The following is a 16,028-nucleotide window of genomic DNA, read 5'->3' as shown; positions in this document are numbered from 1 at the left end:
ATTGTACACACATGTAGTTGATTTTCATATTAATTAACTAGGGTTTTAAATGATCTTAAACTCAGGATTCGGGTTACAATCATCTTAACTGATAATTTTTCATCTCAACTGATAATTTTTAGCCACATAACTATATATTGGTTATATACTCAATGCCTCACGAGTATAATCGTCAACTGGTGGGCATTTTGTAACGGGCATCAGGTATAGAACATGGTTTAATAATCGTGTACGAGATTAGATTGCTAACTCATGAAGTTTCCTTTGATGAACATAAATGTGGTTCCACAACTTAGTTTTGGGCTACTTGTTTGTATATATATTTGTTAATCTCAAATGGAATAAAAAAAATTGATGAATATAATTGGGTTTGTACCATTTCAATATAAATTGTAATCTTTATGTGGTCGGAATCTTTTTCTAACAAAATAATGCATATTAATTTTTTAAGTAGATTCGGTTGGTATTATATTAGTATCCACTTAGTTATTGTGTTTTTTTAATGAAGAAAATTAGGCTCTGCGTGGACCATAGTATTCAAAATATAATGTACTCCACAAACAAAACATACAATATGTGATCTTTTAATGTTAAATAATCCGGAACACGATTGATTTATTTATGACAATTATAAAAATATAAACCATAACTATTACTATGATAGAGGAAAATTTTGTCACATCTTACCTTCTCGATACCTTACTATGAGTAAGATTTTTACAGAAAATGTTTCTATATATTTTGTCATATTCGTGCATCGAAATGTAAAGTATTTGTTGACCCCCTAACACGTAACCATAGCCTAAAAAACACGAATAAAACCACAAACCTTAAAATTGATTAATGCAACTTGAGTTATTTATTCTTATGTAATGTTGAGGCTACCATAAACCAAAACCAAAGTAGAAATTATGCATATCACGTGCTATGATGTTTGGGTATGGTCTTGAAATCATGATTAAAAATCGCAAAAGGATTCTAAGATTATGGATCGGCTTTTGTTTGTTATGTTTTAAATAAATAAATACATAAATTTTAATAATCTAAACTATGATTCAGTGACTGATAATAATTCATGCAACAATTTGACTAATGATACTCCTAATTTTCACGTTTGTTGTCAACGACTCAACAATAGTCTCACACTAACATAGAAGCAACTAAGTCTATCTCTTAACATAACAACTAGGCAAGGAGACTCATGCAGTAGACGAATAGAAGACCCTTTCAGAAAAAAATGAGTGGTTAATTTGAATTTAATTTATAATGTGACTTGACTTAGTGAGAATTGTTTAATGAACTATATGGGGACTAGTTTGATTATATGCATAAAAGAGTTTTGGTAAAGATACATAATCGTGGATGTGGTCCTATTATGATAGTTGATTCACGAAGGAGCTTGTGATCATTGAGTAAAACATGTGAGATTGTGATTGCTGGACCACAATGGTTTATTGTGACCCAAATGTCGATCTCAAAGATGCGGGTTAAGAGGCTAAACATATTCTAACATGATGAAATTGCTTAAACTCAATAAGTTATATTACATTTGAGATGTGCTAACTTGATCCTGTTTTATAGGATACAACTGTTGAATTTATTGGTAAAAATAAGAAAAAGACCCAAAAATTGTTGTAAGTGGTGTATGGTACATTAACGAGCATACCATACCATGGTATATGTGTTTGTCGTATGCCAAGGGCTACAATGTTATGCTGGTCACACACGCAAATAGGCAAAATATAGGGTGTCACTTTGATTTTTGTGGATGTTGTCCTAACTTGGAGTTTACTACATGGGCTTATTAACATGTAATCCTCACTTAGATTCGCTATGTTGTGTGTATCATATACTTACAGAAAGACGCATCAAGTCAATGGTTAATTTCAGCTTTGCTAAAGTTGTAAATGAGTAAAGTCGATATAAATTAAGAAATACGATGTATTGATGTACTGTGTGTGTGGAAATAAAAGTTGGGATATTTCCACACTAAATGATTTTACCAAGTCTTATAAAACATGGTGTAACAGTATTATCATTTTTAGATTAATAAGTTTGTCATCACATGTATAAATGTATTAATAGTTTGTAAAAATGTGTTAATAGTTTGTACATGTATGAGCTATTAGTTTTGTATTAGTTGTTTACTAGTCTCCCCATTGTAATAGTTGAGCATTTCAATAATGTTATAACATATAATTTAGTTATTAATATTTTATGTTTCAGAGTTGTAAAATTTAGATAAAACGTCACATAAAAAAAGGTAAAATTCCGTTTACAGTATTCATCTTATGTGATACGTAATCCTAAAAGTATAATACATCACTTATTTAAGGTCTATTTAACAATCTTAAGCTGAATCATTAAAAGACTCACATAAACTGGTAATAAATATCTTTTAATAAACCAAACATATTATATCTCTAATCGATTTAGATGTAGTCTCTTAATGAAACCAAAACAACACATAAGTTTCATGTTTTAAGTTTTCAACAAACTTACTCTTAATTTGAGGCAAAATTATCAAAAGATAAAATAAAAATGTATTTGCAACACAATCTATTTATACTTTTCTCCACTAAAATAAATAATAAACTAACTTTTGTCCTTTAAAATAAAAATAAATCAATAACTACAATCTTTTGCAACTTGCACCCTTATCTCTTCATTGCCACCACTTTCCAGCCTTATACCCTTATCCCACGTGCTCAGAACAAAACAAGTACAAAACACTATTTTCATAAACCACCCCTAGAGAATTAAAACCTGCTACAAAACATCAATAACTCTTTGTTTCTTACATTTCTGAAACCCTAAAAAATCTATCTCAACATTACTTCTCTTGCCACTACAACTACTCACACTCGAAATTTCAACTCCAAATAACCGTAATATTTGAACCGGTTCAACCAATTCGACCGGTTTGATATTTTCAATATTTTCAATTGTATGACCGGACCCAGCTTTAGACTCGCAGTCTATGTAAAGCTGCTTATCAGGTCCGGTCGAGCTCTGAAAGCTGACGCTATCGCCAGCTTTCAAGTTCTTTTCTTTAACGAAACGGCTCCAGCCTTTCGTTAACACGTAGCTCTGGCTACTATTCCAATACGAATATCGGAATCGCCATACTTTCGAACCCATATCTTCGAAATGCAAAAGAACGCCTTTCGAATCGGTTCCTTTTTGAACCGGGAAGTGTTTCTCCGCGTGTTGTTTAGGTATCACCAACCGGTTCAGTTTTCCTACATCACTAGGGGTCACAATTTTCTGGAACAAATATTCACGTGAACCGGATCTTGAACCGGAAGAAGTATTGAACCCGGTTCGAGAAATGGTATTGTGTATAGTGAGGTTTCTTTTACTTTGCTCTAACTCATCATTGTATGTGTGTTTTCTTAGCATGTCCACAATCTCGGCTTTCGAATGCCGGTTCAAGAAATTCGCTTCGAAGACCGCGTGTTTATCGTTGTCGGTGCCGGTTTGTTTAAAGTTTGTGACGGCGTCTCGGCCACGAAAACGTTGTACCGCGATGTCGTACGCCTTTGCGGCTTCGTCTTCTTCGTTAAATGTGCCAAGCCATACCTATAAGATTAACAACATTATTAGTTCAATACTAATATTGTCCGCTCCGCCCATTAAAAACACATATTTATTTTTAATTGTCTCCGTGAAAACTTCAGAGAAAATAATATGAAAAGTTAAATTAGATAGTTAAGAAACAAAATTGTAAAAAGTTATATGAGCAAAAAAACAAATCCATGAGCTCATTTTTATTAAACGTTAGAGTAATAATTATTAAATGTTATATAATTGTGTTTATAATGATATTATGATCATATAGTATACTTTAAACATAATATTAACAAATACCATTTGGTGTTTCTCATAAATCTTGTGAGTAAAGAACAAAATTGTAAAAACTTCATCCGATCAACAAAAACAAATTCGTGAGCTTTTTTAATAATACAGAATAAACGTTACCATAAAATTTGTTTAATGTTATAAAATTGTGTTTATGATGATATTATGATCATATAGTAAAGTACAAACATAATATTAACAATACCCTTTGGTGTTTCTCATAAATCTGAGCTCCCCATCGGCCATTCGGTTGCGGTACAACGCCTTTATATCGTGACGATGGCAGCTTCTTGGACATGGCTTCTCCGTCCGGTGGTGTGGTGGTGACCGGTGGTGCAACGGTGGAGATGGTTTTACTGGTTGTGGTTTGATCATCTGTGCAACTTGTATCCATATTTTCTAAAGAGAGAGAAATAATAAAAAGGTTATGAAAGGGTACGAGGGAAAAGGTGTGTATATATAGGGAGATATCAAATCTTCATGTGGGTGATTGATAATAATATTATAGTTTCATGTTGTCATATAATAAAACCTAGTTGATATATTTGGGTGTATAAAATAAGTACATTTGGAGAAAAGGCCAAATAGATGTAGGTAAGAACTAGGAAGGTTCATAGATTATTTGTGGAAATCATAGCCTCCAGATAATTGTATGTGACCACAAGCTAGCACATTGAAATTTAATGTAAACAGCTACTTTATTCTTAAAACAAGTTACTATTCAAAAACAAATAGTTTTTACTTTTTATAATTGTATAGGTGCATGTGAACTAGCATTGTGAATCCAACTTGGGTTTTATTAACATTTACATTTGGTTGAAACTTAATGTAGCTTCACATGTTAACAACGTACTATTATTTTTAATTTTAACCCATGTTTACCTCAATTAATTTAGGGGTTATGGATTTTAATATCCTAGTTTTGACCATGTGGCCGATCCTAACTCATGTGATGTTTAATGATTATTCGAACTTCGAATGTATTTTGTTTTCAACGATCTATCAATGATTGAGACTTAACACCGTTAGTTTCTGATGACATGACAATTATATATATTGGGGTTGGATCACGAAAGAAATCTTTTTAAAAAAGTACTTAAACTTTTTTTTTCTTTTATCATTCTTGTATTTTGTTATTCTTTACCAAAATTTAAAAAATAAAATAAAAGAAATGTCCAACGCGATATTACATATATTACATACTATTGTATTACATATATGTAATTTATTGTTATATTATATGTAATATAACAATAAATTACATATATGTAATTACATACTACATACTATTGTATTTGATAAATTACATATATTACATATATGTTATATTACATATATTACATACTATTGTATTACATATATGTAATATTGTTATATTACAAATATATTGTTATATTAAATATATGCAATATAACACTATTACAAACATGAAATATAACACGTACTATTGCATATATGTAATATGTCAAATATCGCAATAGACATTTTTTAGAAAGATAATTTCATAATAAAAGAAGTGGGAAATTGTTTTTATTTTAAATGTTCGGGTCGAGTTTTCACAATTTGTATATTAGTTCTTAAGTTCTCTCATTAAAAAGGAGTTCTCTCATGCTATTTCCACTTAATTTTGACACTACTGGCGACCACGCATGTCGATAAAAAACTCAAAGTCGGTGATGGTAGGTGGGTTTTCATATTATGAAAGCACTTGGTCATTTTCAGATGCAAACACACAGTTTGGGTTTGTAGTCTGAGTTGCAAAGAATGAGTGGAATTGGGTTTGAGAAACTGTCAGCTTCGATTTAATCCCCCCCCCCCCCCCGGGGGGGCCTTTCGATTCAGGGTTTCTTTTGTCTCTCCATCTCAAAGCATTTGAAAATGTATGTTTTATTATTTACCGATGAAGAATGAGAGTGGTTTAAACATGTGGGTGTGGGGTAAAATGGTGGATCTGGTGACAATAAGATCAATCTTGCTGTTATGGTAGGGATGAGCAAATAATATTGGGTATCAGTATCGAAATGAGCCATACTGGTACCAATTTTTTGGAAAATAGAAATCGGTATTGTATTACTGATATTTTTCCTACAATACCGGTATCGCATGGGTACTGGCACCATGTTTTTAGGATAATCGGAATCGAGATTTTTTATTGCCTTTAGGTAGCTTGAGTGTGCACAAAAAATCGAAGTTGTAAATTGTTAATTACTGTTATTAATGCCAAGTTATAGATGTTTGGTCATGGTCGATTCTTGAGTTTCTCAAAGTTATCTCACCAACGATGATAATTCTTAAACCATCGATCGAGGTGGCTCTCGTGCATGAGAATTTGCTTAAGGGCAAGCAAATGATAAGTTTGGGAATGTGATGATTGGATCTAAATCTTTTATTATATTGTGTTAATCGTTTATTTTTATTAAGTTTTCAGTTAGAATTGTGGTACTTCAAACACGATTTTTGTATTTCATATTGTTAAACGCTAATGGTGCTTATTGGGACTAGTTATTAACTTCTATCAACGTATCGACATGATCAGGGTGGATACACACACATACGTTTCGGAGCTTAAACGAGTGAAAAGAAGATAAAAAAACTAAACTGTCATCCCATCGCGACAAACGAGCCACTATAGTTGTAGCCCTCGCGACACGTGAGGGAGTTCTAAAGGTGCCACGACTATTTATCCTTCAAGACATGTGAGAGATCTAAAAACGAGAAAAATCCTTAGTTGACTTTATAATCAGTTTTCAGCCCTCATTCGACCTATCTTCAGCCCTCATTCGACCTATCTTCAGCCCTCATTTTTCACAATCTTTGACTACTCGGATCGTTAAAACTTCAGTGGTTTCGTCTTTCCAAACCACAAGCAAGCTATTCATCACACAAAGGCAAGACCTAAATAATTTGTGACCACTTTAGGAAATGGAAATACTAGGAAAATTGAACAGACAAGGGATTGAAAAGGAACATTATTGTTCCATTATATTTACCTATGATAATGTAATGAATCACTACTTTGTGTTGTTTGGTAAGCAGGTTAAGACGAAGAAGTGAAATACAAATGACAAAAACACCTATACCTTAAAAATAAAGAACAGTTACCAAAATGAAAAAATAGTAATGGAGGTGGTGGTGGTAGTGGCGTTGGCGAGGCTGGAGCCCGTAGTGGTGGGTCGGCGGTGAATAATGGTCGGGTGTATTCTTGTATTTATAGTGTTTATTTTTTTTGATTTAGTTAGTTATTTCTTAGAACTATGGTGCTTCATCTATGTTTGTTGATTTCAGGATTTGGAGTGTTAAAGACACATTTAAAGCACTATGGATGAGTGTGGATAAAGACTCTGGGGGAGTGGAGGTGCTAAATATTCAAAATGGAAGTAAAATTCATAAGACCCGTTACCAACATCCCAGACGTCGACGACGTACTTAGTGAGAATCAAACGGTGCTGGAAAATGAGGATGGCATAACAAACCTGATTCAGGCGTGACAGACCTGAAGTAGGTGTCCCCAACGCCAGTTCTAGAATCCTTGATGCCAATGACCCGTTTGAAGTACAAACTAATAAGAAACTATAGATTTGACCATGTTTATATAGGGGTTTTAGCTCCCATTCGAATATACTTGGTTCCAAGATTTGGAAGCTTTTTGAACGATTAGAGACTCATCATTTTCCTCCTATTGAAGATCTACAATCATAAACTAAAGAATCCAATATGAAAACACGAGTATAAGAGGCTAATCCATATATAATCATCCCCGAGTATACAGTTTCTTACTTTTAGGGTTTAATTCTTAATTATGATTTGAGACGTAATTTCTTTTAATCATTTGGTTAAATTACAGGAATCAATTATCTTGTATTGTTATGCATTCATATTGTTGATAGTTTTGTAACGACTCGGATTTTTCATTTGATGTTTGTATCCATTACCCGACCCGTGTCGATGTTCTGGAAATTTTATCAAAATATCGCGTTTATCGAGTAATTATTATTTTGTTATTAATTGTTTATTTTATTTATTATATATATATATATATATATATAACTTTCATTTATATACAATTTGCACCCTAAACTATACTTTAACCCCGATATGTTTCCATCTCAGTAGTTCAGGAACCTATTTGCAAAAACTGTATTAAACTCACTAACCCGTTTACCCAAGCTCTATACCCATATCCATGATCCAATTACCAAACCCATGACCCGTTTAAGTTTCTTGTAGCATAATACTCGTCCTAATCAAGGAATTGATTTGTGTATTTTGATCCTCTTGCCATATCCGGCCTCACCGACACAAGTAATTAGGAAAACAAGATCGTTTTGATACGTATTGACTTATTATACAAACCGTCCTTATCATATTAGATATTATACCATTAGAAATCATATGAACCCAATTAAACGTGGCTGTTTCGTCCCTGTGATCTCGCGAACAGAAGCCCCTTAATCAATTACGTTATATCAGCCTGTTAATACCAATTCTTATCCATGCTCTTGCCGTCTGCATATTATTCTAATTGACCCTTATTTCATCATCGTTTAAGGTAATATGTTATATGGATATGTTCATCTTTATGTACTCTTCATTAACCCTAAGGTTAATCGGCCAAACGTTTAACGAATTGGCCGATTGGATTTTCTAGGGTTTGTTTATGATCTGGGTGTTTGGTTGTCTGTTTATAATATTTGATTCCCGTGTTTATAACAAGTGACACACCAGCCCAGTTGGCTTGTGTGTGGGTGTTTAAGGCTTTGAGTGGCTAGGGGGCGGGCCCCCAGCCCGTTTTGCATTTTTTTACTTATTATTGGTAAATCAAGTTAAATATCATATTAAATTTCTTTTAATCACTTGAACTATATCATAAATATTATAAATATAATAAGTAATTAGTATTTTTACAAAGCCGACATGTTTACCATTCGTTTTTCCAAATTTTTGTTATAACCATATGTATATGTGTGTGTAGAAGTTGTTAAAGGATTTTAATATTAAAGATTTAAAAGGTTTTTGGTTTAAAAATACATATAAAATATAAAAATATATCTTATTATTTTAAATAATTATTGGTTAATATTTTAATAAACAAATATTTATATTATTTAGTTCAACTATAATACTTATAATTAAAAGTATGCATGCTTGTTTTAGTTATAAATATTTTACTAACATGTATAAAATAAACTTTAAACAAATTATTTTAAACCCTCAAATACTCGTTCATATCTCAAATCTTTATTAGTCCATTTATTAATTCGTAGTATTCTCCGATTATTGTTACTTAGGATTTGTTCGTTGATATATCTCGTCGAGCGTGACGTTTATTGATTGCCATTCTTGTCGAAGTTATTACTCATGCTTATAAAGTGAGTAATCACTCCCCTCCTTTTACTTGTTTCCCAAACTTTTGAGGACATATGCGTACTTATAATATTTACAACTATTAGTATTCACATTAGCAACTGTTAACATTGTGTGCTATCGATTATGTGCCTAACTTGCTACTTGTTAACTTGTTATTTGCTTTTGTGTCTATTTATTGCATTTGGAGAGGTCCATCATATTAATCACATTATGTTGTAGTGGCTGGCATCCAATCGCATGACAATGGTTTCATTGACAACTCATTTATGGTAACCAACGCCCGATTCGCATGGCAACGGTTTAGCCCACTCGTCATTACTTCTTTACAATGTTACATGCTCTGGCTTGATTGCATATCTCATAAAGGCAGTTTGCTTATTTTTCTCATATTATATTATACTGAACTAACTGGTGTATTACTCACTCAACCTTGTGTTGACAAATCTATTTTTATTTTATACGCATATGCAAGTTTTAGATTGAAATCTTGAATTGATTGTAAGATTGGTGAAGAACTTAGGGATGATTTATGCAAGAAGAATTAATCAAGACTTATCTTAATTTAAAACTTGTATTCTTATTGTTGCTTTTCTTTTAAGATTTTGTATTCTGAATTTGGATATTAAATTGGATTTAATAGAAATTGTCACTTTTAATTATTGCATGATAGTTCCTTGAGAGATGCGAACAATCAGTTCGCGCCCCGACATTTCTGCCTTAGGTTGGGGTGTGACAAGTTTCTTGCGTCAATGACTTTGTGACAGGATAATTGCTATAAATCTTCATTTGTGTTAGGGTTTGTTATAAAATGTTATTGTATATTTCATACAATTGTCAAAATAATCATCTTGTGAAGTGTATCTTACGCCAATTACCTGTGGTATACGAATGTTAATGCCTTTGACTAGGGATTCATTCTTATAAACCTAGATAATCATTTGTGTTTACAATGACTAACATCTATAGTGTGAGATTTCACTATCACTTTTACAACTTAAATACCTGGTGTGATATATTATAAAATCACAGATTGTAATCTGATACTTTTAATTACAAAGTGTTACTCGTTTATAGCTAAGGTCACAATCATGGTTGCATGTTTCAGCGATTAATCACTGTTTCGTGTTAATTGAATTTAAACCACCAACCACAAACGAGTTCGACACCCTTCTTACTGTAACTAGTTTAAGGTGATTAGGAACACACAATTCAACCTAGACTACCTTAAACCCCAAATCCAAAAGTCTGATGAGTCAAGCGACAAAATAAAATGGGGTAGTCTTGTAATTTAGTCGTAAAAACATAATTAAAGGGGGGGGGGGTGTCTTGTAATTTTCTTAAAAAAAACCATAAAAAATAGAAGCAGATAGAGAGGTGGAGAATCAAACCCTCAACCTAATGTTTTAAAGTGAGCACCTTAACCACCAAACCAAGTTTTTTTGGTTACTTATATCGTACACTCACATTTTTTTTAATAAAATACGTATCAAAAGCTGATTGGGTGAGTTATTATTCATTCATTGTAAATTGTTATATGAATAACTCGCATGTATACATGTAATTCATGTGTAATTGAAAATTGGTGTGACCGTATATTCACGATAACAAAACATTCTCCAATCTATAAAACTGACATAAATTTCTATTTGTGAGACTGACGGTGGCTCAAACCTTTGTTGCAGCTAATTTTTATGACTAGAAACGGCAACTGAACAGTAGCGGCGGACCTTTTGACTAGAGGTTTTAGTGACCGGAGTTGCATCTGGATTCTTTAACAACATGAGTTTTTGTGATGAAATTGTGATTGGAATATTTAACGAATTTATATGCAACATGATCATTTTGTGACCGGAATCTTTAGCGGTCAAGTTTACAACATACTTTTATAATGTTTAAATTACGACAGGTAGCTTTTGCAGTTAAAAGATAACTTGATTGCAACATCAAAAGTTTAACCAAATAATATTTTTCCTTTCATTTAATCCTGTAAGGATAAACCCCAAATTGAAAACAAATTCAGCAATGTCGTATCGATAACGCAACCAAGCCCACAACATCGACATAACATAGTGAACCTCTAAACAGATCTACAAGATAGTAGGAGGATTTTGATTATATGATATAAAGTGATCCTATTGAGGACCACTACCCGTAATATAGTTGTAGACGTGATATTGGCTTGTATATGTATAACCGATTTATTATTGATGGTTGGGTCTAAATCGTGTATTATATTGTGTTAATCGTTTATTTTTATTATATTTTTAGTTAGAACTGTGGTACTTCAAGCACACGTTTGTATTTGAGGTTGTTGAATGCAAATGGTGCTTATTAGGACTAGTTATGAGCTTATATCGACGTCTTGGGATGATTTATGCACACGTTTCGAAGTTTAAACAGGTGAAAAGATAATAAAATTCTAAACTGTCATTCCCTCACGACACGTGATCCACGTAAGGAATAACCCTCGCGAAACACGAGGGAGTCCTGTAGGTGCCAAGACTATTTCGTCCTTCACGACACGAGGAGGGCTTGGCAGAGCCGTTTCACGACACTCGAGGGATCTAAAATACGAGAAAAAAAGCCATGGTTGATATTATAATCAGTTTGTTTCAACCTATCTTCTGTTCCAACGATTGTAGATGACCTAGATGGTAATATTGCACCATCCCAGAGTACTCGAATAGTTAAATCTTCAATGGTTTCGTCCTTCCAACCCATAAGTTAGGTATTCATCATACAAAGGAAAGGCTAAATAATTCGTGACCACTTTAGGTGTAGGGTCTTTGAATACACCGAATGTATTTGTGTCACACCCCTACTAGCAATAGCGGAAGTGTAAAACGAAATGTAACAGACATCTCTGGTATCAATCACATTGTTTGTAAAGAAACATTAACAAACTAATGTTGGAAAAATGTTAGCAAAAAATGAGTTTGCTAATTTTGGACATTAATAATTATATTTATATTTGCGTATTATAAATATTTACGGGTTTGTTATCCTTTATGTGAGAGCATCATAACGAGTCAAACCATGTCCAAAACCGAGCTAAGATGAATGAGATATCGAAGCTCAAAGATGAGTGGTTGGAAAATCAAAATCATAATAAAAAGCATTAAAGACGTTTAATGCAATTTATTTTCGACAGGAGTTATGGATTAAATTCAAAATCATAATAAAAAGCATTAAAGACGTTTAATGCAATTTATTGTTTAGTTTTGAGTCTTTGATCCTAGTTCTACTATAAATACCAAGGCAAGGTTTGGGGTTTAACACACCATTTGCAACTTGTAGAGTTTGCAAATTCTCCAACATTTCTTCATCTTCTCCACACAACCAAGAAGGTACGAACCGATCCAATTCGGGTGCATAGTCAACTCTGGCAGTACATACTGCTCCGGCCGTTGTACCCTGGGAAACAAAATGAGGAGAGACTCAGAATTTTTTTTAATGGCCCCGTGTTCAACACGATCCTCGGTCACCAACTTCTCCTTCTACCCGATTCTTTGTACTTTGATTTATTTCAGTTGTAATTGTACTGTAATTTAATGTTTTCTAGATAGGTGTTTTTTGTTCATTCTTTGTATTGTAATCGTATTAAAAGTGTTTTATTTATTTTATACCGAACGGTTCCTACAATCTTAAAACAAATTTTTTAAAACACCTTTTGGTTTTAAAAAAAACATTTTTTTCGGTTTTATTCAAAGGAGTACTTTGGTAAACCCGAAATCTGGTTACAATTAACTTTATTCTTTTCAAGGAAAACTAATTGTTGGTCCCTTCAAAGTTGGACTTAGAACACCTTCGTTTGAGTAATTCAAGAATTGTAATAAAAGTTTTGAGTAACTTTTAATTAAAGTGGGAGCGTCCACTATATATTTTTTGAATTATTAACTGGGCGAAGTTTATTTTTCTCAGGAAAAATGGAAACACCGTCAAGCGAAACCGTTACCGGTACCCCTTTGAACACCGTGGTGGGAGCGTCCACCATGGCTAATCACGCCGAAAAACCCGAGAAGTTCTCGGGTCTGCACTTTAAACGGTGGCAACAAAAGATGTTTTTCTATTTGACCACCTTGAACCTAGCACGGTTCTTGAAGGAATCTGCTCCCCCGGCTACGAACGCCGAAGGGGAGACCGACGTTCAACCATTGAGCGCGGTAGATGCGTGGAAGCATTCGGAATTCTTATGTCGTAACTACGTGTTAAACGGACTTATGGATTCGTTGTATAATGTGTACGCTTCAATAAAGACCGCCAAAGAATTATGGGAGTCCTTAGAGAAGAAGTACAAAACGGAGGATGCGGGAACAAAGAAATTTGTTGTCGCTCGTTTCTTGGATTACAAAATGGTTGACTCCAAGACTGTGATAAACCAAGTCCAAGAGTTGCAAGTTATACTTCACGATATCCATGCCGAGGGAATGACACTTAGTGAGACATTTCAAGTGGCAGCGGTGATTGAGAAATTACCCCCAAGTTGGATTGAGTTTAAGAATTATCTTAAACACAAACGAAAGGAGATGTCCATGGAGGATCTTATTGCTCGTCTTCGTATTTAGGAGGACAATAAGGTGGCTCAAAAAGTTACCATGGTGGATGCTTCCGCCAAGGCAAACTTAGTTGAGCATGGACAATCCTCCAAAGGGGGTAAACAACGTAAAGGTAATGGCGGTAAAGGGAAAGCAAAAATGGACCTTGGCGTAAAGAAGGGGGCTGTGAAAAAGAAGCCTCCACCTTTCCAAGGGATATGTTACAACTGTAATGGCGTGGGGCACCGTGCCAACCAATGCAAGGAACCAAAGCGCTCGCGCGCGCATATGGTAGATGAGGATGGCACTCCTCTCGTGGCGATGATAACCGAGGAAGCAACTTTCATCGAGGAAGTCAACATTGTGGGGGGCGCTCCCAAAGGGTGGTATGTTGACACCGGCGCAACCCGCCATGTTTGCGGCGACAAACAATTCTTTAAGAATTTTAAAGAGGCGGTGGGTGACCAAAAGCTTTATATGATAATGCGACTGCGGATATCATGAGGGAAGGCGATGTGGTCTTGAAGTGGACTTCTGGGAAGGAGCTCACACTGTCCAACACCCTCTATGTTCCCGAGATTCGTAAGAATCTTATCTCGGGATGGATGCTCAACAATTTTGGATTTCGTTTGGTGATTGAATCGGACAAAGTTATTTTGTCTAAGAAAGGAATGTATGTTGGCAAGGGTTATGCTGACAATGCTATGTTTAAATTGAATTTAACTGTTGTTAAGAATTCAATGAATAAAACTACTACTTCTGTTTACATGCTTGAGTCTTCAAATTCTTGTGTTTGGCATGGTAGACTAGGACATGTAAATTTTAATTCAATTCGTCTCTTAATCAATTTAAATAGCATTCCAAAGTTTAAAATCGATTCAAAATCCAAATGCGAAACATGTGTTGAATCCAAAATAACGAAAAAGCCTTTCAAATCGGTTGAACGAATAACTGAACCCCTTGATTTAATTCACACCGATGTGTGTGATTTAAAAGTCACTCCCACAAGAGGTGGGAACAAGTACTTCATCACGTTTATTGATGATTCTACTCGATATTGCCGTGTATACTTACTTAAAAGTAAGGATGAAGCAATAGACAAGTTCACCTTGTATAAAAATGAAGTTGAGAATCAACTTAAAAGGAGAATAAAAGTTGTGCGTGGTGATAGGAGCGGTGAATATGTTTCACCTTTCGCGGAATTATGTGCGCAAAGTGGCATAATACATGAGCGAACCCCACCATATTCTCCACAATCAAATGGCGTTGCTGAACGTAAGAATCGCACTTTGAAAGAGATGATGAACACCATGTTGATTAGCTCGGGAGTGAGATATGACCTGTGGGGGGGAGGCTATTCTTTCAGCCAACTATGTCTTGAATATAATACCCCGCAAGAAAATAAGCGAGACTCCGTATGAGTTATGGATGGGTAAGAAACCATAATATAAATACTTGAAAGTGTGGGGGTGCCTAGCCAAGGTGAGAGTCCCATCACCAAAGGCATTAACAATAGGACCCAAAACTGTGGATTGCATATTCATTGGATATTCACACCATAGTAATGTGCATCGGTTTATTGTACATGAGTCCAAGAATCCCAATGTACATGAAGGCACTATCGTGGAATGGAGGACCGCTGACTTCTTTGAAAGTGTGTTTCCTTGTTTAAGACAAACACACCCAACTTCATTAAAATCGGTTGATGAAGCAAGTACATCAAGAGAGTTTGATGATATGGTTCACGATAGACATGAACAACCCGAGGAAAACGAGGGTGAGCTTAGATGAAGTAAACGACCAAGGATTGAAAAGTCTTTCGGTTCGGATTTCATGAGCTATATGGTGGAGGGTGAGCCCAATACCTACCGCGAGGTGGTAACATCCTCGGAAGCACCTCAATGGAAAGAAGCAATTAAGAACGAGATAGATTCTATATTGCAAAATCATACTTAGGAGTTAGTAGATCTTCCGCCGGGTTGTAAACCTCTTGGATATCGTTGGATATTCAAAAGGAAGATGAAAGCTGATGGAAGTATTGATAAGTACAAGGCAAGATTAGTAATCAAAGGGTATAGACAAAAGGTGGGTCTAGATTACTTTGACACTTACTCGCCTATCACGCGAATAACTTCCATAAGATTGGTTCTTGCTATCTCGGCTTTACGCAATTTGGAAGTTCACCAAATGGATGTAAAAACCACATTTCTAAATGGTGATTTAGATGAAGAGATTTACATGGAGCAACCCGAGGGTTTCTCTGCC

At 34.5% G+C, this 16,028-nt stretch overlaps 2 protein-coding genes across 2 annotated transcripts; one reads left to right on the top strand and one right to left on the bottom strand.

Moving 5' to 3' along the window:
* Positions 1 to 2,716: 2,716 nt before the first annotated feature.
* On the bottom strand, positions 2,717 to 4,555 carry LOC143624465 (AP2/ERF and B3 domain-containing transcription factor RAV1-like). Its single transcript, XM_077095109.1, has 2 exons — positions 4,067 to 4,555; positions 2,717 to 3,582 (listed from the first exon to the last, which is right to left on the bottom strand). The coding sequence occupies exons 1-2, from the start codon at positions 4,253 to 4,255 to the stop codon at positions 2,770 to 2,772; spliced, it is 1,002 nt and encodes a 333-aa protein (XP_076951224.1). The 5' UTR covers positions 4,256 to 4,555; the 3' UTR covers positions 2,717 to 2,769.
* An 8,599-nt stretch (positions 4,556 to 13,154) lies between these two features.
* On the top strand, positions 13,155 to 13,793 carry LOC143624426 (uncharacterized). The gene has a single exon (XM_077095087.1). It carries the CDS (start codon positions 13,155 to 13,157, stop codon positions 13,791 to 13,793), a length of 639 nt encoding a protein of 212 aa, XP_076951202.1.
* Positions 13,794 to 16,028: the final 2,235 nt, after the last annotated feature.

This window comes from Bidens hawaiensis, unplaced genomic scaffold (assembly GCF_021521415.1).
Source record: "Bidens hawaiensis isolate Kalapana, Puna unplaced genomic scaffold, B.hawaiensis_p1.1 tig00003781_1, whole genome shotgun sequence".
Taxonomy (NCBI): domain Eukaryota; kingdom Viridiplantae; phylum Streptophyta; class Magnoliopsida; order Asterales; family Asteraceae; genus Bidens; species Bidens hawaiensis.
This window is presented reverse-complemented; position numbering and strand designations above follow the sequence as displayed.